Source organism: Camelus ferus, chromosome 20, assembly GCF_009834535.1.
Source record: "Camelus ferus isolate YT-003-E chromosome 20, BCGSAC_Cfer_1.0, whole genome shotgun sequence".
Taxonomy (NCBI): Eukaryota; Metazoa; Chordata; class Mammalia; order Artiodactyla; family Camelidae; genus Camelus; species Camelus ferus.
The window spans coordinates 31,341,637-31,364,577 of NC_045715.1; the positions used below are offsets into that span (position 1 = coordinate 31,341,637).

The 22,941-nt window shown below is 44.4% G+C and overlaps 1 protein-coding gene and 1 non-coding gene across 2 annotated transcripts in view; both read right to left on the bottom strand.

The window, feature by feature from the left end:
• CLIC5 (chloride intracellular channel 5) overlaps positions 1-22,941 on the bottom strand; it is a 154,313-nt gene that overhangs the window by 124,001 nt on the left and 7,371 nt on the right. Inside the window, 3 exon segments of the mRNA XM_006190717.3 lie at positions 9,344-9,499; positions 9,501-11,996; positions 21,195-21,359. Coding sequence (XP_006190779.2) covers positions 9,344-9,499; positions 9,501-9,887 — 543 coding nt within the window. The 5' untranslated portion in view covers positions 9,888-11,996; positions 21,195-21,359.
• Positions 14,549-14,655, bottom strand: LOC116658398. The gene has a single exon (XR_004313777.1). It is a non-coding gene; the product is annotated as a U6 spliceosomal RNA (small nuclear RNA).

Sequence of the window (22,941 nt, forward strand, 5' to 3'; positions counted from 1 at the left end):
GAATGATTAGCCGGGACATCTGTTTTCCTGTTGCCTCATTACTCAGAACTTAGGGTACAAAATAAAGACTTTGCAAAAGACAACATAGTCTTCAAAGAAAATGGAAAGGAGGCAGGTCAGCAAGCAACCTTTGCCTGAAGGTCAAAACATTAGGGATGGCGTCTCCCACAATATCACTTCAATGTAATCATCACTGGACTTCAGTCCAGTATAGCTTTATGACTGTATTCCAAACTGCAACTCAGACTCGACTTCAAAGGGCCACCATTTGGGGGAAAAAAAGAGAAGCAACTCAAGAGAAATGGGGATCTTAGAGTTAATTCTGAAAACCTCTACTTCTGGTCAGGATGGAGTCTTAGGCAGCTAGAATTCACAGATCTAAATACCAGAAAGGATGGAGCTATAGAAGGATACAATCCATATTTTGCACCCTGTGGAAAATTAACCCAAAATGGATCATAGAACTAAATATAAAACCTAAAGCTGAAAAAGTTCTGGAAGAAAATATAGGAGAAATCTATGTGACCTTGGGTTAAACATTTCTTAGATAAAAACACAAAAAACACGAATCCTAGAAGAAAAAAATTGGCAAATGGACTTCACCAAAATCAAAACCTTTGGTTTTCAAAAGACACACGTAAAGTCAAGCCACTTTGTAAACTATCTGCAGAATACTTGTCTGATAAGGAAATTGTATCTTGACTATGTAAGGAACTCTTAAAATTCAGTAATACAGCAATGCTAAAATAATAATGAGCAAAATATTTGAATAGATACTTCATCAAAGAAGAGCTAATGATGGCTAGTAAGTACATGAAAAGACGCTTAACATCCTTAGTGGTTAGAAAAATGTAAATTAAAGCTGCAGTGAAAAACTGTACATTTATCAATACACCAAAAACTTAAAAGATTGACAATACCAAGTGCAGGAGAAGAAGCAACTAGAAATCTCATTTAAATTCTGACAGCCACTTTGAAAATAATTTGAAATTTTTTAAAATAAGGTTAAACATTCACTTACCACGTGACCCAATAATTCCACCCCCAGGTATTCGCCCAAGAGAAATAAAAACGTAATCAACACAAAAGCTTACATGTGAATGTTTATAGCCACTTTATTAATAACAGCCCAAAACTGGGAAAGAGCCCAAGTGTCCATCAACCGCTGAATGCACGACCAAATTGCGGTAGTTTCACACAATGGAATACGACTCAGTAGTAAAAAGAAACCTCCTGCTGATGTACGTACCCGCATGGATGAATTCAACTGCTTTATGCTAAGTGAAAGAAACCACACACCAGAGGTTACACAGAGCTTACTTCTATTTATATGATACTTCTGAAAAGGCAAAACTACAGTGATAGAAAGAAGTGTGGTTTCCGGGATTCGGAGGTGGGTGGGAGGTGAAGGGCCAAGAGGGAACTTTCTGAGGTGACAGAAATGTTCCGTATCACAATTGTGATGGCTGTTACACAACTGTACACGTTTGTTCAAAACTCACTGACGTGTACAATTAAAATTGCTGAGTTTAGTGTATGGAAATGATGCCCCAACAAAACTGACTTCCAAAAAAAGGAGCTACAGGATATGCTGTGTAGTAGAATACCACCTGTATTAAATAAAAGGGAAAAAAAGGTCATCTCAAGTACACAGACATACAAACACATGTATATTTGCACAAACATACTTGTATTTGTAACATGTCTCAGGAAGCAAATACGTGACATTTTTAGAATCAATCACCATTAGAAAATGGTGACGAATTCCTTGAAAAAATGGAAACGGGACATCTGATGGGGCTCGGCAGGGGAGACACTATCTTTTGCACCTTTCAAATTTTGAACCGTGCAAATGGTAAACCTATTCAAAAAGGGACCAGAGTCAACCGGGCTTCGAAACCTGCTGCTATTCAACATGACCTGAGTCAAAATCTTGTTTCTGAGTGAAAACCTCTTTTTCTTTATGACTCACTATCTCCATTTCCCCTCATTTACCAAGTCACAGGGCTGCAATATACAGTTCAGAGAGCCTGTGATAATATACATTTAAGCTGAGAGAAAGGCGGTCCCCTGGGAGGAAGATGATTTTTTTACCACAGGGGACAGTGAAGCTTCCGCACTCGAAAGGTTAGAACCAACAGGGGCTCTTGGGCGCCACTCCTACAACTGTTTACTTTAAAGTTAAGACATTTAAGGCTCAGAGAAGGCAAATGACTTCCCCAACATGGCATGATTAGTCGGTGTCAGAATCCAGATGGGGACCTACCTCTGAAGTCCTATTACAGACAGAATTTCAGTAAAGCAGGTGACTTTAACACAGAATGAGATTTAAAGAAAACATTCAGTATATATGACTGTCCCCTTCTCTTTTTCCCCCAAATCAGCTGACTTCTCACCATGACTGGCCGTCCACCCATCCCTACCTCAAAGTCAAATATCAGGGGTGCAGGGACACGTGAGCTCTTTGCTTGAATGCTGACCTCATTTCCCAGAATACACTTAATAAGCATTTCCTTCAAAAAAGAACTTCACGATTCTTCCCATAACCAGCTCAGTTTAATTCAACTTGACAAGTACTTGTGAGCCTCGACTATGGGCCAACCTCCACACGAATGGCGGGAGTACAAACGTAATAGGGAAAAACAAATCTGACTCCATATTGGATCTGTCCCTTTGGCTCTAACCCTGTGCTGTTTCCAGGGCTTCTTCGTGCTGGTTCTGCCCTTTCTGTAAAACAATGTTGCCTAGACCCTGCAATATACAGGACAGCCCATTCTCAAGGTTCTGTCCCTCAAGGATGTAACAGTTTTCCATTCATATAGAGATAAAAAGTTGCAGAACAGAGAATAACACTTGTCTTGTTGGAGGTTTGCAGGAACATTGTCACCTGACCTACGTGGACAGCTGCAAAGACAAACAGTTCCGACACCACGATGTTTGCAACAACCAACCACACCGTCTCCCCTTTTTAGTATAAAAGGAACCTGAACTCTGACTTGAGGAAAATGGTTCTCTAGGGTGTTAGTCCCCCGTCTTCTCAATCTGCTGGCTTTCCAAATAAAATGGTTATTCCTCGCCCTAAACCTCGTCTCCTGATCTATTGGCCTGTCGTGTGGCAAGCAGAATGAGTTTAGACTCTCTAACACAAACAGAGGTGAGTAAGACGGGGCTAGAGAACACACTCCCTCTGGGCGTTCAGTCTAGTGAGGACTAGGGGTTTGTAATACTAGGTGACAAGTGCTAAGACGGAGGTACGCACTGAGGGAGTATCACCCAGGACCACCTGGAGGTTCAGAGATGGCATCCCAGAAAATATGAGGCCAGAGAGGTGAGGAGCTGCTCAGAAAACAGAGGGGAGATGTTATAGGCGAGGAATTAGTGTGGGCAAGGCCAGATGAGACAGAACAGCATCTGACTTCCGGGGAGCCCAGCACTCCTGGGGCGTAGTGAGTGAGCAGGGTGTGGTGGGAGACAGGACCAGAGAGGCTGTTAGGTGATCAGTCTCAGGACAGAGGCCAGGTATGAGATGTGCAACGGTGGACTTGATCGTGTCGGCAATGGGCAAGGCTCAAAGCAGAGGCACTAAGTATCTGATTTGCAATTTTGTTCCAAGGTCAGTCTTCCCTCCATCAGGTAGGTGAAGGCTACCTGAGGGCTCAACATTCATGGAGCCTGGGACCACGAGCCCAGCACCCCACAGGACACCGCGTCGCGGAGCTCAGCAAGACATCATCCCTGCCCTCGAGGGGCTGGCAGTCTGCTGGTTATCCTTCAAAACATGGGAGTCAGGATTCTGATTGGCAGCCTCATCCCAGTCAATTGATGTTCTGTCTCCCCGTGTTGACACTACTCACCTTCTCCTGGTCACTGTGTTTGCTTTGGTTTCTATGTCTATTGACAGAACAGTGTTTGGTCAATTATGTTCGATGCAGAAACACAAAGGCAGGCCCAGGAACGGGGACACGTTGACTTAGCTCTGGCGACTCTGTTTCCACAGGCTGTTCCTTCCACTGCTCTACACCAGCTGCCCTGAGAATCCTTAAGTCCTTTGGCTCGAACATCCCTTCTGACCGCAGTAAATGAAATTAGTTCGGACAGTTGGTGACACTGTCACCAAGTGGGTGGGATGAGTTGTGGGTAAATCGTCATTAAGTTTGCAGTCCCTTAGGGGGAAAAACGTTCGAAATGTCCCTTGGAAAACAGGTGACTCTAATTTGGGGTGTTTATTTCAGAATATCGCACCGCCTTCCTTTTCAGAGCTGACATAATCCCCCCATGATGAATCAGGTCAAGCATCCTTATTACTGTTTGGGGAGGGTCTCTTCCCATGGTTTCTCGAGATGCTAAAAGGCACAGAGCAAGCGGCTGACTCCACGGAAAGGAAGGGAGAAGCTGAGCGGCTCTGAGTCCCTCTCCCTGCTCCCATACAGGAGACATAAGGGGTGAGAACCCAGGAAAAGCAGCAGGATGCATCACAGAGACAGACAGCACTGAAGGATCCTCCTGAGATCATCTTCCACCCAAAAAGATTTGCAAAGAGTTTTAGAATGAGTCTCCTATAGCATGTTCACGAACGTCCAGCTCCCCAGGCCAGGAATGCCAATATGGAGAAAAGTGTCCCTGGATGGGGTGGCAGGGTTGGGGCTTGGTCAAAGCCCTGGCTTTGCTACTAATTTGCAGTCACCCTTGGGCAAGTTTCTTAACTATCTAGTTTCCAATCTTTCTGTCGTAGCACTGGGCTTCGACATCTTTGAATGATGACATTGATTCACAGAGCAAACTAGTTCACATGGGCACCTAGAAATGGATTTTGAATAAAATTGGGACTTGACTGTGTTCCCAGCACCCTAATTAAGTAGACATTATAACAAGAACAGAAATCTTTGTTCAAACCTGCCCATTGTTCCGCTGTAATATGCTTCATTGGTTCCATGAAAGGACAGACAATTGGGTATATGCAACAGGCTCTGACTCGCACTTTGTTACAAACGTTTCCAGGGATTTATCTGACATGTCCTTATTACTGACATCGGGACATCCTAGGGGTCGTGAACAGGAAGCCCCTTGCAGGGCTCCAGCTATTTCTAGACATCTAAATGTAGAACTTTTGTGTAGTCCATCCAGGCTAAGCAGACCACACAAATACTTTTTTTTTAAATTGTGAACTATACTAAAACAACATCAATCAAAAAACGTTGTGCTAAACCCACATTATCCTTCCTCCCCACCAAATACAAAGTAACTAGGTACACATATAGATAATAATGTACGCATCAAGGTCACACTGGCTAGCTTCTTCCAGAAATTTGTCTGTATGAAGTCAAGGATCTAAATACTCAGACATATCCAGACAGTCAGTTGAATGAATAAATAAGTGAAAAAAAGATAGTCATTATACAAAATGTATTTACATTTTGGATAAAAATTAGGTTAAATTAATAGAAATAATGCTTAATATTTTTTATTCTAATTACAGTATTCTAGCACCCCATGGATTATGTTGGATACTCTATTTTGGAGACCATGACCCCTAGAACAGCATTAGGTTTCTGTGATACAGCAATAATAACAATTTCTACTAACAATTCTGTGACTTTCCATTATACTGAACCAAATTATAGGGAGTTACTCTTTTAGAAAAAAGTACTCCAGGCTATGAGTCTAAAAAGATCCACCAGGGCTCTTTTGTTGCCTGACTTCAGAAGGACACCATTTACATTTTCTGTGAATGGTGCCCCCTAATTTTACTCAGTGCACAACCTGTGCAACTCTGCATGGAGACCCTGTGAGCCCCGTATCGGAGGCAGACTCTGAGGATGCTTTTCAATGAACATGTCTCACGTGAGCTGAGGGTGAAAAGGAATGTTGGTCTCCTGTTGGCCCTTCCAATCACACCCAAATCTGGAGATCCTAATCACTATCAAGCAGTCACCTGGAGTGGATACTAGATGGTGCCAGACTCATAACACTGAGAAAGAGCTGGAGCCACGTACCCTGGTCAAAGCCTGTAAGAGCTGGAAGGGACTGCATTTCAGACAGGAGGAAACTGGGATCCAGGCACATTTCATAGTAAATTATTGACCAAGCTGTGTCAGACATTCCTGACCAGCGGTCCTTCCACAATGTTACACCGTCACGTTAAGATCAGCTAACGGAACATCTGTAATGTCTACTAACTCTAAGGCACAGTGCTTAAAATAAAAGTGATTACTTTATGGATGGTTCAAATTCATCACAATAAATAATAATAATTTAGGCTCCTACATATTGGGCATTTACTATATGTCAGGTGCCCTATTAAGCAATTCACATGGAGTCTCTTATTTAATCTTTGTAACCACACCGGGAGGAACGTATCATTATGACATCTGTTGTACCAATGAGGAAACTGCTAAACAGTTTAACAGGAATTAAGTTGTTAAGCCAGGCTTCAAACCACACAACCTGACTTCAAAACCTGCTCTACAACCTATGGATATATACTGCCTTCCATAATGAGGGATGTCAACAATGTGCAGGACAGAGGGTGTTCATCTGTGCCATTTCTCTTTGCAGCAGTCATCATCAGAATACTTTCTTTCCTCTGCATTAAATAAAACACCAGAATGCTTTCCTCTCCCATTTCCACTTCTGTCTCTTCTTTTCTCCATCAGCCTCTCTGTCCCCCTCCCCTCTCTCTCGTACACACACACAAACACAACTAGGAAAATGTCTACAGGTCCTTCAATTTTAGCAGAAAGCAGCAAGACAGTTCTCATAATCCTATCAGCAACTTCTGAACCGACAACCCCTCTTGGTTGCCTTGTAGTGTGGATTGCAGCTCTTACGAGAGACCTTTCCTTCACTGGATCTCAGGCAATGCTCCAGAAGCAAGGATTTCATTCCTCTTATCATCTTCAAGAATTGTGTTTATCTGTCTTCCCCACAAGACCGTTGGACTTAAGCTGTTTGTATCTTATATCTAGTACCTGGCATTGGTACATTGTAAAAGTAGGAAGGAAGAAGGAAGGATGGAAGGAGGAAGGAGGGAGGGAGGGAGGGAGGAAGAGAGGGGTCTGTGAATGACCGTATGAGCACATTTTCTCGATCGTATGTTCCCAGGGAAGAGGTCCACAGGGGAAATGGAAAGAACATGTCCATTCACCCAGCAGCACCCCTTTCTCTGTACTACACACCAGACCCACCGGCAAAACCTCTGGGCTCCCTCTTCCCAACAATCCCAACCCCACTTCGCACCACCACTGCTGTCAGCATCATCCAATCCACCATCCTCCCTTGCCTCGTTTTTCAGTTGCCTCCCACCTGTTCTGCTGGCCTCGACCCTTTCTCTGCTACAGTCTTGTTACCCAAAAGGCAGCCAGAATGTTCCTTCCAAAGCCCCAGATGACTCCCCCCATCACTCAGAGTTCAAGTGGAAGCTCTTTCCAAGGCTCATCAGGCCGAGCCCAGAGCTGCGCCCACCTCACTCTCTCTACCACCCCTCAGTCGGCATAATTACACCAGCAAGGATGTAAACTTAAAGAGCGAAATAGATTCCATATTTGTTTTAGGGAACCACGGGTCTTAAGTGACTCAGGGACCACACGTGACGGTCAGGTAGCTGTTCCTGCGGCTGGCACCAGCTGGAGACGCCAACCCTTCTATTTCCTCCTGCTCCGGTTTGGTTCAATACCAGCGGCAGCTGAATTTCTTACAAAAGCAACACTTTGCCAAATACACACGTAATGGTTTGATGTGCCCACAATGCTGATGATGAATCTTGTCTGCTGCAGGAAGTTGCAGGGACATCTCTGCTCTGGGGAAAAGATATACCTAGTCCTCACTTTAAAAAGCGGCGGGGGGGGGGGGCTTGGGGGGTTGTGGTTTGAGGTTTGAGAAACTAACACAATGGCCATATGGATACAAAGGCTGGAAGGCTGCTTGAATGCACTTGTCTGAACATCAGCTCCTCCATGCCGCCTCTCCTGCTCCTTCGTGCCCGCTTGGGCACTCCAGAACCCCCACAGCACTCCGCTCGCTCCTCCATTTCACCAAAGTTCACAACTTGCAAGTCTGTCTCCTGCACCACATTGTTTATTGAGAGCAAGGGCCCTGCCTTACACACCCAGCTCCCTTCAGATGCTCAACACAATCCCAGGCAAGGCTTGCCTGGTACCCAATTATGAACCAAACACTCTGCTGGGTGCCCTTGAGAAGGACCTTGTAGTAGAATAAAGGAGACGCAAAACAACCAGGGAAAAACACAAAGTAGAAAATAATTATGTATTAAATTAGCAACTAAAGTGCATTTCATTCATTAGAGGAGTTAACTGGAAACCAGAAAGGGAAGAAATGAGTGTGGACAGGGGTTTTTATAGGTTCCTAGAGTAATCATATTTATTAGCAAGAAGTGTCAGTATTTACTAAAATGTTGTCTCCACAGTAAAAAAAAAAATGTAAATATGAATTTCAGGGGTTGTTGGGGAAAATGCTCTGCCATCTTGATTCATAAAGATGATTCGTTTAGCCCAGAAATGCTTTTTATGTTTTTTGGGGTGGGGGGGAGGTAATTAGATTTATTTCTTTATCTACAGAGGTACTGGGGATTAAACTCAGGACTTCGTGCATGCTAAGCACGCACTTTACCACTGAGCTATACCCTCCCCCTGCTTTTTATGTTTCGATAGTATTTACGACCATAATCTTCATTAGAATACCAATCTAATATAAAGATCACCGAAGTTCTTTGTCTAAATAATCATATGTGTTAAACATTAACACTGGCAATAAGTGTCTTACTACTAGTGAAATCACGTTACCTTATCAGATATGTTAGTTATATTGGTGCCAAAGGACAAGCTGAGTGACAGAAGTAGCATTTATTGACCAGATATACGGAGGACTCTCTGTGAACTTAGAGATGCTCAGAAGGAAACTCTGGTGCCAAACTGCCGATTTGACCCTCTCTCACAACCCTTGGTTTCATTTTTCAAAATCATGTTGACGAAGGAAATTTAACCAGACAGGAAAACGTACTTAACGACTGACTGTCACCAAGGAGAGGATGTGAGCACCCATTTCTGCACACTCATAAGTGAACTCTTACAAAACGCTTTGCCCGTGGTGTGTAAACGCCAACGCCGAGACTCGCACTTCAAATGCACTCTCCACTGCCTGTCATTCTGAGCCGTCCCGGGGGAACCGTGGGGCGACTTGTCCCACCAGCCCTACTCCTGAATGTGTACTGAGACCCAACAAGGTCCATGGTACCATGCATCTGAGTGAATCCATTCACTCAGAGCAAAATAAAACCCCAGTCTCACCCTCTGCGTGTGCGGCTGTGCCTGTCAGAGGTAGCCCTTACCTTCACGAAGAGGTTAATCTTGGGGCTCGTGGAAGCTGATTTGTTTTCTTCCGCATCAGCAGCAGAAGAGCTGGTCAGGGAATCCCCGCTGGTGGAGAAGGCTCTGCTCCGCTGGATGGTGTAGCTTGAGGGAGAAGGCAGGTCTTCCTCCAATCCTACCTCCGTTCTCCTGGGGCTCCTCTGGGTCAGACTCCTGCTCCTGGATTGGTGAGTATAACTCTTCCACTGAGATGCCCCTGTCCTCCTGGGGCTCACCTGGTTCAAGATCCTGGACCTCAGGACGGACATCATCAGGCAGAAGGTATTCTCCTGTTTCTGGTTGCAAAGAGGCCAAGCTATCCTTCTCCTCCACAACTGCAAGAGCTGACACCAAGTCATATTCATGGGTTTCCAGCTCATTGACATATAAATTGTCTTCTGACCTCAAATCTTCAAGGACGTCATCATATAGGGCGCCTCCATGCTCTGCTGGCTGCTCTGAATCCTCATACACCCCATCCTTCTGGACGGTGTCATAGATGGTGCTGTAGTCTTCGTCATTCATGTTGATGGACCCGACAGATCCTTTGGCAGGCAGACCTCAGGCAGACTGAGATGGGTACAGGGACAGGGAATGTGGCACCGCCTCGCCGAGGAGTCAGCGGGCTTGTGAAACGCAGGCAGCTAGCCACAGCTATCAATGACAGGTCTCTAACAATCATTGACCGGAGTCTTTAATCAGCAAACCACAAGTCCACTGGACATAAGATAAAGCTTACACAGTCAGTTAACCCCTTCAGTCCCAAGGATATTTTCAAGCAGACTCTGTGGTTTTCCTCCTTGGCAGTAACTCCAAGATTCTTTGGATCAACGAGAGGTTGGACTGAATTATCTTCCCAGCATACGTAGAAATTCTGAACAATGAGCCATTTGTCGCTAAATCGAGCTCCTCCCTTCAGTTGCCTCCAAATGCTGACAACATTCAAGGAGTCCCTGCAATTCAGTGGAGAACAGTTCTTCCCAGCTGTAATTCATCTGTTAATGGCTGAATTCTTCACACAGAACAAAATGTCTGCGTATCGATACCCCATGATAAATGAGCTAGACATGCTCTAGGTCGGTGATGAACGTCGTTTACACTTCTTATCTGGGGCCACCACTCGGTGATGAAATGGCAGAAGGAAAAGAAGATAAATGCTCTGGTCTATGGTCACATCCATACCGATCGCCCGACCTGAGAGACTCAAAGATTTATGGCTTTGAGGTTTTGGTTTTGGTTTTGTTTTTGTTTTGCTCTTAACCCTGTGTGATCATCACCGTCCAGTCATCTTCACTAAGACTCTCTCATGTACAGGATACTGAATTGAGCACTCAGCGCTTGAGTTAGAAGACACATTCCCTGTCCTCCACGGGCTTCTACAGCAAAGAACCCTACGCACAAGTTGCCTCCTTGATGTCACCTGCAGATGCCAGTGACTACGCGGGCTCTTTGTGTGTTAACCGGGTACTCTGTCCTCATAATTCCTGCTTCCCTCACCACACCACGCACATCGTTCTCTCTGAAGTGACACCGCAGGTGGACTGTTAAAGGACTCTAATGTCTAGAAATCATGTGAAAATTGGGAAGCAATGCAACTCTGGTTGACAGGTCTCACAGCGTTTGAGGAGCGTCTTACTCACAGAAGCTCCTAGGTACTCCTGCCTCCAGTGTTGCATCCAGGACTTCTGGAGCAAGGCAGAGCAGTATTTCTAGAATTCTAGCTTTGGGGATCACTTAAAGAATAGACTGAAGGGAGAGGCCAGGGACAGGCTTTAAAGGCTACTGATGCTAACCCTTTATTTTACTGAAAAGTGAGGCATGTATTAGGCATTGAATTTAAGCATTCTTATGTAAGACCAGTAAAGTCTTTCTCAGAGAGTAAACTTAAATACTAGCTGGTGTGATTTGTCAGTTTAGAAGAGTCAAAGCAATTTTTCTTTATTCTCGAGCCAAATGACATTTTAAAAGGCAAAGGATTTTGTCGCAATAAGTAATTGGCCCAACTAACCGGACAATCAAATGGGAAACTCTCTTATTGTTCTCGCCTCTGTGTGCTTCCCAGGTTGTGACACCGTGACTCCGCTGTTAACACAGGGTGAGCTGCCAGGGCAGGGTTCACGGAATACTTTGCAAGGGATCTCAAGATTGCCTCTGTCTTTCCTTTAAATTTCCCTATCTGCAGATAACGTACTCCATTTATCTACACACATTTAAATTTTGTTTTGATTTTGATTTCCACTTGGGTGCAGAGTGGGCAGATGTGAGGAGCAGAGAAGAGAAGTTATGAAATTGTGGGGGGAAAAAAAACCTTGAGATTTGTTGAAGCATTTCTTGTTTACAAAGTCTATGAAGATGAAGGAGGGATGTTTCAGCCACATGGTGGTGGGGGGAACTCTGGTGCCAAACAGACCTGGGTGCAAATGCTGACTCTGCCACTTACCTTTTCTGAGGCTTAGTTTCCTTACTTGTAAAAATGGAAGTAACATCTTCCTCCAAGTGTTGGTGGAAAGGTTAAATGACAAAAATATGTGTGAAACCTCAGAGTCCGGCAGATGAGAGCAGCTTGTTCAGCGTTAGTTTCCAATCCTCCTACCCCTAAGCTGCACTGGTTTGAGAGCTCAGAATGAAGAGATTCTGGAGGGAAGAAATAAGTGTTAAGTAATGTAAGTAATAACGGCATGTTAGTATGTTAATGGAGCTTAGCTCCACTGTGGATGGCATTTATCATTATGCATTTTTGAAGCTGCTTTCTTTCCCAATACCTACTGTAAGTCATGACCATTACATTTTGCATTGTGCCATCATTGCAACCTTCAAACACATGTACAGACGTTTTGCATGCTTTGCCCAAGAATGCAGTAAGCCATGTATCATGAACTCCGTTTTACAGATGTGAAAGCCATGGCTCAGGCTGCTTTCCTGGTGAGTAGTTATAACACTAAGATTAGGGCTCAGTTTCCCTAACAGCTGACACTGCTGTGATCATTAAAAGAAAAAGTTTAAAATGTATGCTCTGCAAAAGCAGCTCTGTAGAGTCAGGGAAAATATCAGACGTCTAGAACTGAACCGGAATGATAGACCAGGCAATACAAATAAACATGTTTTTACCAAAGGCAAACAGTGTGCAAGAAGAATCAGGTACAAAAACACCCTGAGGATGTGAAGGAGTGTTTTCTTTCATGCAAAGTCCACCAGGGGGCACTGTTACTCACACTCAGCTCCAATCCCACCCCACCTTTTGAGCTGTTTCTTCTTCCAGGCTAAAACGCTATGTAACTGTTGCAGTTTACAGATTCCCCAGCCTGATGGCTTTTCCCCATTTCCCAATTATTTTGCCGTAAGAATAAGGTGCCTCAAATTCCAAACATACTTTTAAAATGTTTTATCTAGATGTGTCACGTTAGAGCTCAATCCCCCAACCCCTTTTTAAAATTCCTTACAGTTCACTTAACGAGTATTAAATTTTAAAATAAAGGAGAAAGGAGCTCGTGAGGAACACTTGATCCTCACAACAGCTCTATAGGGCAGTTCGTTTTTCTGTTTTACACCTGAGGAGACAACTTCAGAGAAAGTAATTTGTCCAAGATCAGGCAGACAGAGTAAACAGAGAAGCCAAATCCAAATTCTTTTCACTATCCCTTAGTAACTAACAGTAACTAAACTTCCTAGGGGAGAGAGTAAATTCAAATGATGTCTTCCTAGACTTGGCAGGCAAACGAAGACAAGTGGGATCGCATCTTTAGAGAACACCAATCACAAAAGTCCTTTGCGGCCCTTTTAAAGTATTTCTCTCTTAAACGATTCCTGTCCTAGAGTCAATCTACAAATTCATTTTGGATGTGTTTTGCTCCGACCCTGGTTCATTTTATTACATAAAACTCTACCGCAAGTCTTAGCTTGTAACGTTCAAACCAAACAGAAAATAAGCAGTCATATCTATCTAAATTCTGTATTCTCTCCCCCCTCCCCAAATCCAAACGGTTCCATTTTGTGTATGTGTATACACATGGGTCTACATATACATAAAATTAGATTTGTACTCAATTTCCATACCAACATTGTGGGGCACTTTTGGTGTCCTGGGTCTTGAGGTTTGCGGTTTCTTTATTATCACTCAAGAAACTCCACTGTCACTGCTAATAATCATGGCACATAGTGTCTGTCCCATTAGTTCTAAGTCCTGAAGTCTCAAACTGAAGGCTAAGACGTCCCCTTGAATGAATGAGCATATCTGTGTATGTGTACACACACACACACACTGTTGTATGCATACAGTGTACAAGATTGGGGATCATGAGGTCACTGTGGTTTTCATCTTTCTTATTTATTTAGATGGTCACTCTAGTCCAAAAACTGCTCTCTCTCTCTCTCTCTCCCTCTTTCTCTCTCTCTCTCCTACCACCACCTCTCAATCAAACTCCTGCTTTTTACCAGGTTAAGCATCCTACAACGCGGCTGAGAATACATGTCTTCCTCCCCTTTCCTATCTATTGCCCGTGACCTGGACACTGACTTCTATCACTGATGAGCCAAAGGAGAGACCAGCTATGGTCCCGCCTGACTCCAAGCTGCTGCCAGACCTGTCTTGAAGATTTCTTGGTCAATGTTGGGCCAAAGTCTAATGAAAAGGCACGGAGAACTGATATACACAACAACATGGGTGAATCTCGAATGTGTCATGTTGAGTGAAACAACCAGATATGAAACAGTACTTACTATATGGTCTTATTCCTTTTTTTTTTTTAACATTTTTTATTGACTTATAATCATTTTACAATGTTGTGTCAAATTCCAGGATAGAGCACAATTTTTCAGTTATGCATGAACATATATATATAGTCACATTTTTTTCTCTGTGAGCTACCATAAGATCTTGTGTATATTTCCCTGTGCTATACAGTATAATCTTGTTTATCTATTCTACAAATTTGAAATCCCATCTATCCCTTCCCACCCCCCGCCCCCTTGGCAAACACAAGTTTGTATTCTATGTCTATGAGTCTATTTCTGTTTTGTATTTATGCTTTGTTTTTTGTTTTTATTTTTGTTTTTTTGTTTTTAGATTCCACATATGAGCAATCTCATATGGTATTTTTCTTTCTCTTTCTGGCTTACTTCACTTAGAATGACATTCTCCAGGAGCATCCATGTTGCTGCAAATGGCGTTATGTTGTTGATTTTTATGGAAAAATATGGAACGCTTCACAAATTTGTGTGTCATCCTTGCGCAGGGGCCATGCTGATCTTCTCTGTATCGTTCCAATTTTAGTATATGTGCTGCCGAAGCAAGAACGGTCTTACTCCTTTTATATGATGTGACAGAAGGCAAAACAAATCTGGAACTTTTTTAAAGGTCAGAACAGTGATTGCCTGGAGACGGGGCAGGCAGGAAGGGTTCTAAGGGAACTTTCTTGGGGGATGAAACGTTGTCTATTTTGACAGAACTTTGAATTACACAGGTGTGTGCACTTGTCAAAATTCAGAAGAGTAAGCTTAAGATTTGTACATTTCAGTCTTTTGTAAATTTTATTCAAAAAGAAAAAGAACTAAATAAATTCAGAACTACCATCCATTGATATGCTGCTGAAATGTTTCTAGGTAAAGCATACCGATGTCTGCAACTGACGTTGAAATTCATCAAAATATAAGATGAACTGATGGGTGGACAGATGACTAGATATATGCGTAAAACAGACACGGAAACATGACAGCTGACTCTTGAACAGTGCCGGGGTTGGGCTCAATCAACACAGGAGGGCAGATAGGATGGAGGTCTGGACATCTGTACTTTTTAAATGCTCTCCTGGTGAGTTTCGTATTTGTCACATAAGTAGACCTTAAACTTTTAAAGTTAAAGAAATCTTCAAAAAGACTGCAAAGAAAATATAATTTGTCTTTAAAGAATGCTGTTTAGGGTAAAGCTTCTTAGGGTTTGTGGGTATCTTTTCCTTCCAGCTCTTAGAACTAGATACCAAAGTGTGATACGTCAATGAGTTCACATCAAAATAGAACAAACTCCAGTTTTAGATTCCCAGAATTAATAAGATCTCATTAACAGAAATTATTTTTAATACTACAGAAACTGACATCCGTGGGAACGCTATTAGTTTTGTAACAGGGAAGAACAAGTCCGACTCCACAGTGGGTCTGTTTAACTTTTGTGTTCTATTGCTTTTGCTGCAAGTCAATCACTCAAGAGATGTTGCCTGTAAGCTTAAATTATACATAGTGGCCCATCTCTAGGAACCTTGCCTCCCAGGTAATGAGCATTAAGCTAAAACACCTTGGTTTTGCTCGCAGGAAACACCCCGACCAAGCCCACCTGGGAATGGCTGCAGAAGGAAGGTGTTAACACCTCCCCTCCGGAGTCTGACCGGAACCAGGAAATGTTTGATGTTACTCCCTCCCCTTTCAGTGTAAAGGAAGCCTGAATTCTGACTCAGGCAAGGTGGTTCTTTGGGACAGTAGTGCATCATCTTCCCAGTCTGCTGGCTTTCTGAATAAAGTCGTCATTCCTCACCCCAACAACTAGTCCCTCGATTTACCGGCCTGTCGTGCAGCGAGCAGTATGAGCTTAAACTTGGTAAGTTTCCCAAATTCCAACATCTGTATACCTGGTCAGCATAGCTGGATTACCTTATAGGTGGGCTAAGCATGTGTTTAGAGCAGAAAACAAAATATAAGTTTGGAAAAAAATCTTATCTTTGCTTTTTCAAAAGCAGCATAGCAGGAATCATTATGGTAGAAAAGGAAAAATTAGACTGTATTGGCATGTGTGACATGATTCTTTCTGTGGGAAGCAGGGAGGAACCGTGGCCCTTGCCAGGACTATGGACATGCAAGCTGCCACCAGCCTGGCCAAGGGAGTGGAAGGGGCTTCTGCACTGAAGACAGAACCTTGCTCCCCGTCCTCTGTCCACCATCTCTCCCCAGCCAGGAGTCAACACCAATTAGAAAGTCAAAGCAGCCGAGGAGAGGGGAGCGGAGCAAGCTTGTGCCTGGCCCAGGTTTTACACTGTGAACTTGATGGGGAACAACATACTAATTGTTCTTTGCCTGCTGAGCAGGGCCTGGTGCCAGTGCAGAGCTGGCCCAGAGAAGCTTCCAGAGCCTGGTGACCTGGTGTGGGGACCGGACCGAGCACTGGCTGCTGGCCACCCTGCTGCTTGCCCGTCGGGGTCAGGGTTGGGGTGGGCAGGCACAGCAGGTGCACCATAGACGGATTAGGAACTTACAGGTTTCAGAGTTGCTCTTTTCAGGGAAAGGGACAGGAAATGGCTCAAACATCAGGCCAGTAACAATCAAATCAGAACACTAAACTCCAGGAAGAAGGGGAGGGTTCATCCCTCTGGACTAAACGTGCAGACACTCCCCCATGTAGGGGTCTTATCCTCCGCAAATGTCAAAACACTCCTTGGCCTCCAGGATGTTTGTCCTGCAGCGTGTTGGAGGGACAGAAAAGTGACCTGACCGAGTTCTCCCTCCAGGACCCTGTGAAATAGTCCTTTCAATTGCAGGGCAGCCCCCTGGGTTGTGAATAAGACGGAGTGAATAAAGCAACCTCCCTTGGAAGCAGGACTTTCTGGAAAGGAGAGCACAAGGCTTTTCTCCGTTATCTCCACACACTGAACAGGTGAAAACTGTATAGTTATCATCTTGCTATCGGTCTTCCTGATGTATTGACACAGGAAAAAATTTAAATGTATGCAAAAGAAAATGTATTTTTGAAAAATACACACACATAAAACTGTCAAAAGCAGTTATCCCTGGGTGGTGGGATTGTAGAAGAATTGCTCTCTCTTTTATCCACATTTCTAGGCTGCCTTACTTTATGTGTATATATATGTATATGTATATGTGTGTTTATTTATTTATACAAAGACCATGCACATCTAAAACTCAGGAAAATACGAAGGTAGTTCTATAGGAAAATCAGTTTAAAAATTGCAGATGTATTTACAATAGCCAAGACATGGAAGCAACCTAAGTGTCCATCCACAGATGAATAAAGATATGGTGTATACATACACATGTATACACAATGGAATATTACTCAGCCATAAAAAAGAATGAAATAACACCATTTGCAGCAACATGGATGGACCTAGAGATGATCATACTAAGTGAAGTTAAGTCAACAGAGAAAGACAAATGATATATCACTGATAATGTGGAATCTAAAAAAAAAAATGAACATATTTACAAAACAGAAACAGACATCACAGACATAGAAAGCAGACTTATGGTTACCAAAGGGGAAAGGGGACGGGAAGGGATAAGTTAGGAGTTTGGGATTAACAGGTACAAACTACTATATATAAAGTAGGTAAACAACAAGGTCCTGCTGTACAGCACGGGGAAATATATTCAATACTCTGTAATAACCTATAATGGAAAAGAACCTAAAAAAGAATCACACAGATATACATCATGTTGCTGTACACCTAAAACTAACACAATATTGTAAATCGACTATACTTCAATTAAAAAAAAAACTGCAGGTGTCGGCTCTTGGCCGCACATTTAACGATGGGTGCACGAGTGGACACGCTGGCCTTTGGGCCGGCACTCTCCGGGCCTCTCTCTGCGAGGAGAGGGAAGGGGAGGTTTCCTCAACGCACATTCCCTCACTGCGGGGACAGGCAGAGCAGTGATCGTGCTGACAGGGCTTTGTTTATGGAGTTTTCTCGAAGGACAGTGGAGCAGATTTCTATCTCAGGAACGTCTCCAGGGCTTTCCTGGGGTTATTTCAAACGCCTAAGACCATAAAATACAGGGCTGAGACCTCCCTTCCGCCACTCTGACAAAATGCCACTGGCTTCCTTTTCTTGGAAATGATTCTATTTTAGGTCCTGCTCTCAGCTCTCCAGAGACGCCAGGCAGAAGCAGGTCACGGAGACCTGTCTTAACTCGTCCCAACTTAGCTCCAGCCATTTTGTCAGCCTTTGACCCTTCACCTGTCACACCTGTCGCTACGTCACAGCTATAAGGCACAGAAATATCAAGTCGCTAGGAAAGAGCAAAACTAAAGGGAAAAGACAAAACCCCAATCCTGTGTGTTAGCTGGGACAGATATCACTGCCCCTACACCCATTTTAGAGATGAGGAAACTGAGGTGCAGGAAGGGTCACCCTGGGGTTTGCCCTGAGCTATAACGTATAGCTCCCTGGCTGTGCTCTAGTGCTGCCTGCACCATGGTGGTGCCAACGCCTGGCCAAGGTGCCATCTGCGTGGGCACAGGCTGCAGAGGCATACCACCCTCGCCTGACCTGCCCGTCCTTGGTACTGCGGCTCCACACGGCTAGGACCACTGTGGCAGCCATGAACGGGGACCCAGGCAGACTGGCACCATTCATGAACTCCATCCTGTTCTAGTTTTTTAAATTTTTACTTTATTTTATTTTAAATGTTAAAAAGTTATTTTAAATGGAGGTACCTGGGGATTGAACCCAGGACCTCATGTATGCCAAGCATGCATACTACCACTGAGCTACACCCATGCCCCCTAATTTTTATAAGACATTTTACACACTTTTTATTTAAATAATGAAAATAGACAACGTAAGGAATTCACAGGGTATCAAAGAATAAAAAATAAAATGTGAAAATTCTACTTAACCATCTCCTACACCTCCTGCCTCAAGACACACATTCGAAGTCCCCCCACCTCCCCGGAGGCGACCACACGATCGCTGGTGCACGTCGTCCTGCAAAACAACAGTCAGAGTGCTTGCTGTGGACCAGTGATTGCTATGTGCTTCCTGTTCTTCTAGTTCTTTCTGGTTTCAGGTTCCCTAAGCATGAGACCTTGGCTAGGAGAGTTTGTAAGGATGACAGTCTGAGGTCCGGGAGCAGCAATGCGGGTTCTGACCAAGAGCAGCTGCGGTGAAAACAGCCCAGAGAGCTCAGGTGTGGGCGGACTTTCCTCAAGCCCGTACGTCTGGGATCACCTCGTGATCCCATCCCTTCTTTGAACACAGATGGGCCCTGGAACACCTCCCTTCTCATTCTCTAGACCCAAGCTGGCTGAAGAAGGGGGGCTCTTTCCCAGCACTCTAAAACTCAGTGGCAACTTTGCTCTGGATCTGGGTCTAACCGTCTCCTTGGTTTTCAGGCTGTGTCTCCAGGGCCCCATCCTGAGTATGCATCCCACATCTGATCGATGGCTCCATGATATGTCACTGTGTTGGTAACACGCCCAGCCCATGAGGTCCGCTTCGTCTGATGACCTCTTGCAGGTCCCCTGCCCTTAAATCCTGCCGCAGGGCAGAGCCTGCTAGCCTGCAGTGGACCCCCCCACCAACCCCCTGCCAATACAGGGCTCTGTGTGCTAGAAAGAACTTCCTCCTGGCATCTGTGACCTGCCTCATCTCCTTAGCACCTGCCTCCCTGTTGTGGACGGCTCCGGGTAACTAGTCATGTCCTAAGGTGTGGCAGGTCACAAAAGCAGGGGAAAGATAGGTGGCAAAGGTGTGTGCTTCCGGGTACCTCGGCTACCTCAACTGACATCATAGGCAGGGATGGCCGGGAAGAACTGTCCAGAACACTTGTTTGAAAGCTGAGGAAGGAGCATAAGTCACTGGCAACCTCTGAGTTTTTCTGTGCACAAGCCGTGGAGCCATTGGGCACCAGCACAGAGGCAGCTGACTTCGCTGTTGCTGGTGGCGACTTTCTTCTCCATGTGCCTGAATCCACCTGTGGTCCAGGCACAGTGCTGCGGGACAAGCAGAGCATGGTATGCTAGGACCAGGGTGAGCTCTGAGCTGGGGAGCAACTTCAGAGTGCTTCCATCCTAAATTCTGCCGTAAGCTGAAGACTACCACCCAGAACATGAATAAAATAAGCCACGTGCCCTCTGCTCTCCTGTGATGCCTGAACGTTGGTGAGACGCCCCCACACGACTGCTCTCTGGACCTCGACGTTGGCTGCATCAGCATCATTGCCTCAGAGCACTCATCTACTGCTGAAAGGCAGAGCTGGTCCTGATGAAGTGAAGAGAGAAGAGGGCTCGGGATAATGCAGTGGGAATCCAGGTGGAGGTTGAGTCAGATGGTAATGAGCTGTGATCTTGAACATGCCACCTTCTGTGGGTCTCAGCCTCCTCACCTGGACAGCAAGCAAGATGGACCCATGTATCTTCTGAGGTACTTACCAGCTTTCACATTTGATGAATCTGGGTTTTCCTCCATTACTGATACAGGAGAAGCCACTTAGTTTCATCCTCATCCAGACCACCCAGCCATGTTATTAAGACCAGGAAACGGCCGTTTACACGTTTAATCAAGACAGTGCACCTGACCACCACCCAGGCATTTGCTTGGTGATGTTCTCATTAGATTGATGGATCACTAGATTACAAAGTCCCTGGAGAAGCAAACTTGACTGCGTTCTTACCTGGGTTTCACAGAGCCATAGCAGACCCCAATAATGAATTGAATGAAAAGAGTTGAATTGAGACATCCTATGTTTCCCATCTAATACACCATAAAACAAAAATGCCTGTGGAGGCGGTGAGGGTTGGAAATGCATCTTATAAAGGAGAAACATCTCTGTGCTCAACTAACTGACCTGGGGTCATCATGCACCCTATGCCAATCTGCTAAATGAACAGACCCAGACACGTGAATCTGCCCAAATGCGGGATACTTGGGTGACAAGACCACTCCAAGGCTCAGAGAGTTTCTGAAGTGCCCAAGAAGCAGGTACAAGCGTGCCTCAGAAGGCTGTTTCAAGGAGCCCAATATAATCTGACAGCTTTATAATGTCCTCAGGGAAGGCATGTGTGTTTCAAATTTGCTATTTCAAACTAAGTAGGTAATTAAATCTTCTTACGTGTAAGACGCAGGCTTGAATCCAATCCTCTCTGAGGTCCTTTTCTGACTTTCACTTTCTGTCGTCATTCATAAACTTAAATACCCCAGAAATAATCACTGCATACATTACATACGATGCTGCAGGAAGAAATATTTTTAGGTTCATTCCAGGTGTGTTCTGGACCTATTGAGGCAACAAAAAGAAAATAAAGTGTATGAAGTGAGCGTGAAGAATAAGGTAGCAAAAGGATAAAACTCACAACCTAGGTGATTTCCGTGTTTCTGCTTCCTGATTTGCAAAATGACCCCAGCCATATTCAAATTATTAAAGTTGAAAATAGAGGCTGATAAAACACCGATCACAGAGCTCAAAGTAGAGCTGAATTTTCAAATTAATTTTTTAAAGCATGATTCATGAATACAGAGGATGAGTTGCTGTTTTAAAAACGTCTTTATATGTAACTTCACCTTGTTCCAGAAAGGACTTAAGATGGTATACAATAAATGAAAAGTGAAAGTCAGAGAAAAGAAAAACAAGGTTGGGACAAACTCCAACAAACCTGCCATATAAAGGATTGGTGATAATATTCTTCATCACTTCCTTAGTTACTACCCAGAGGAGTCACAAGTTTTATCTGCTGTCTCTAACTCGCTCAGTACCCGAAGTATCTTCTCAGTTGAGCTTGCCCCGTGCGTCTGTCAATCACAGCTTCCTGATGCTGGCGAACAGAAGTGTTTCCATTTGACAAAGGACTTGGAGAGATGAACTGACTGGCCTGTAGTCACATAGCTAGTTTTGGCAGAACATGTAATTAAGAACTTAAAGAAGAGAACGGGCTTCTGAAAAATTGTATAGAATCTCCCTTTGTGTGAGAAATGAGACAAATAACTGTCTACCTAGGTAGGGTGCCTTAAATGTAGTTCTTCCTGAAAAAATCATTAATTGTATAGGTTTCACCCCTGTAATTTCAAGTTTTTACAAAATTTCAGTTTTCAAAACATTTGAATGATGAACAATTGTATAAGCTCTGTTTAAAAGAATCTGTATTTAGGCAGAAGTGTCATACGTATGGGGAGTGAGACACGCAAAGCTTGAGTGGAGGGTGATTCGGGAGGGCAGTGGAAATGAGGAGAAAGTTCCAAGGTGGGAACGAGATTTGTGTCTTTGGGAAGGAGCAAGGTCAGCAGATTAGGAATGATGTGCATGAAGCAGTGAGTTGCAGGGAACCAAGGTCCAAGAAATAGTCAGGGGTCTGGTGATGGGGGCATTGCCAGCAAGTGTGAGAAGCCTGGATCCATTCTGGGTATGATGAAGGACCATGGTGGGGTCTGAGCAGGGAGCCACAGGAACTGATTCTCTGCCCAAAGCTCCACCTGGCTGCTGCGGGAAGACTACACACGGGGGAGGAAGGGAAGCAGGCAGCTCAGGAGCAGGTGGAACCTGACCAGCAGGTGAGGCACATCTGCGAGCAGGTAAGTCATACTGGCAAGGGGACCAGCCACCTCTTTGAGTAGGTTGTGTTCTGGGCTGAGTGGTGCCCCTCGCAAGTTCAGAGGCTGAAGTCCTACCCCCCAGTGCCTCAGAATGTGACTGTATTTGGAGACCTTTAAAGGGGTAATTAAGGTCAAATGAGGTCCTATGGGTGGGTCCAAATCCAAATAGTGACTGGTGTTCTTCCAAGAAGAGATTAGGACACAGACACACACAGGAGACCATGTGAGGACACAGAGAGAAGACAGCCATCTACAAGTCAAAGACAGAGGCC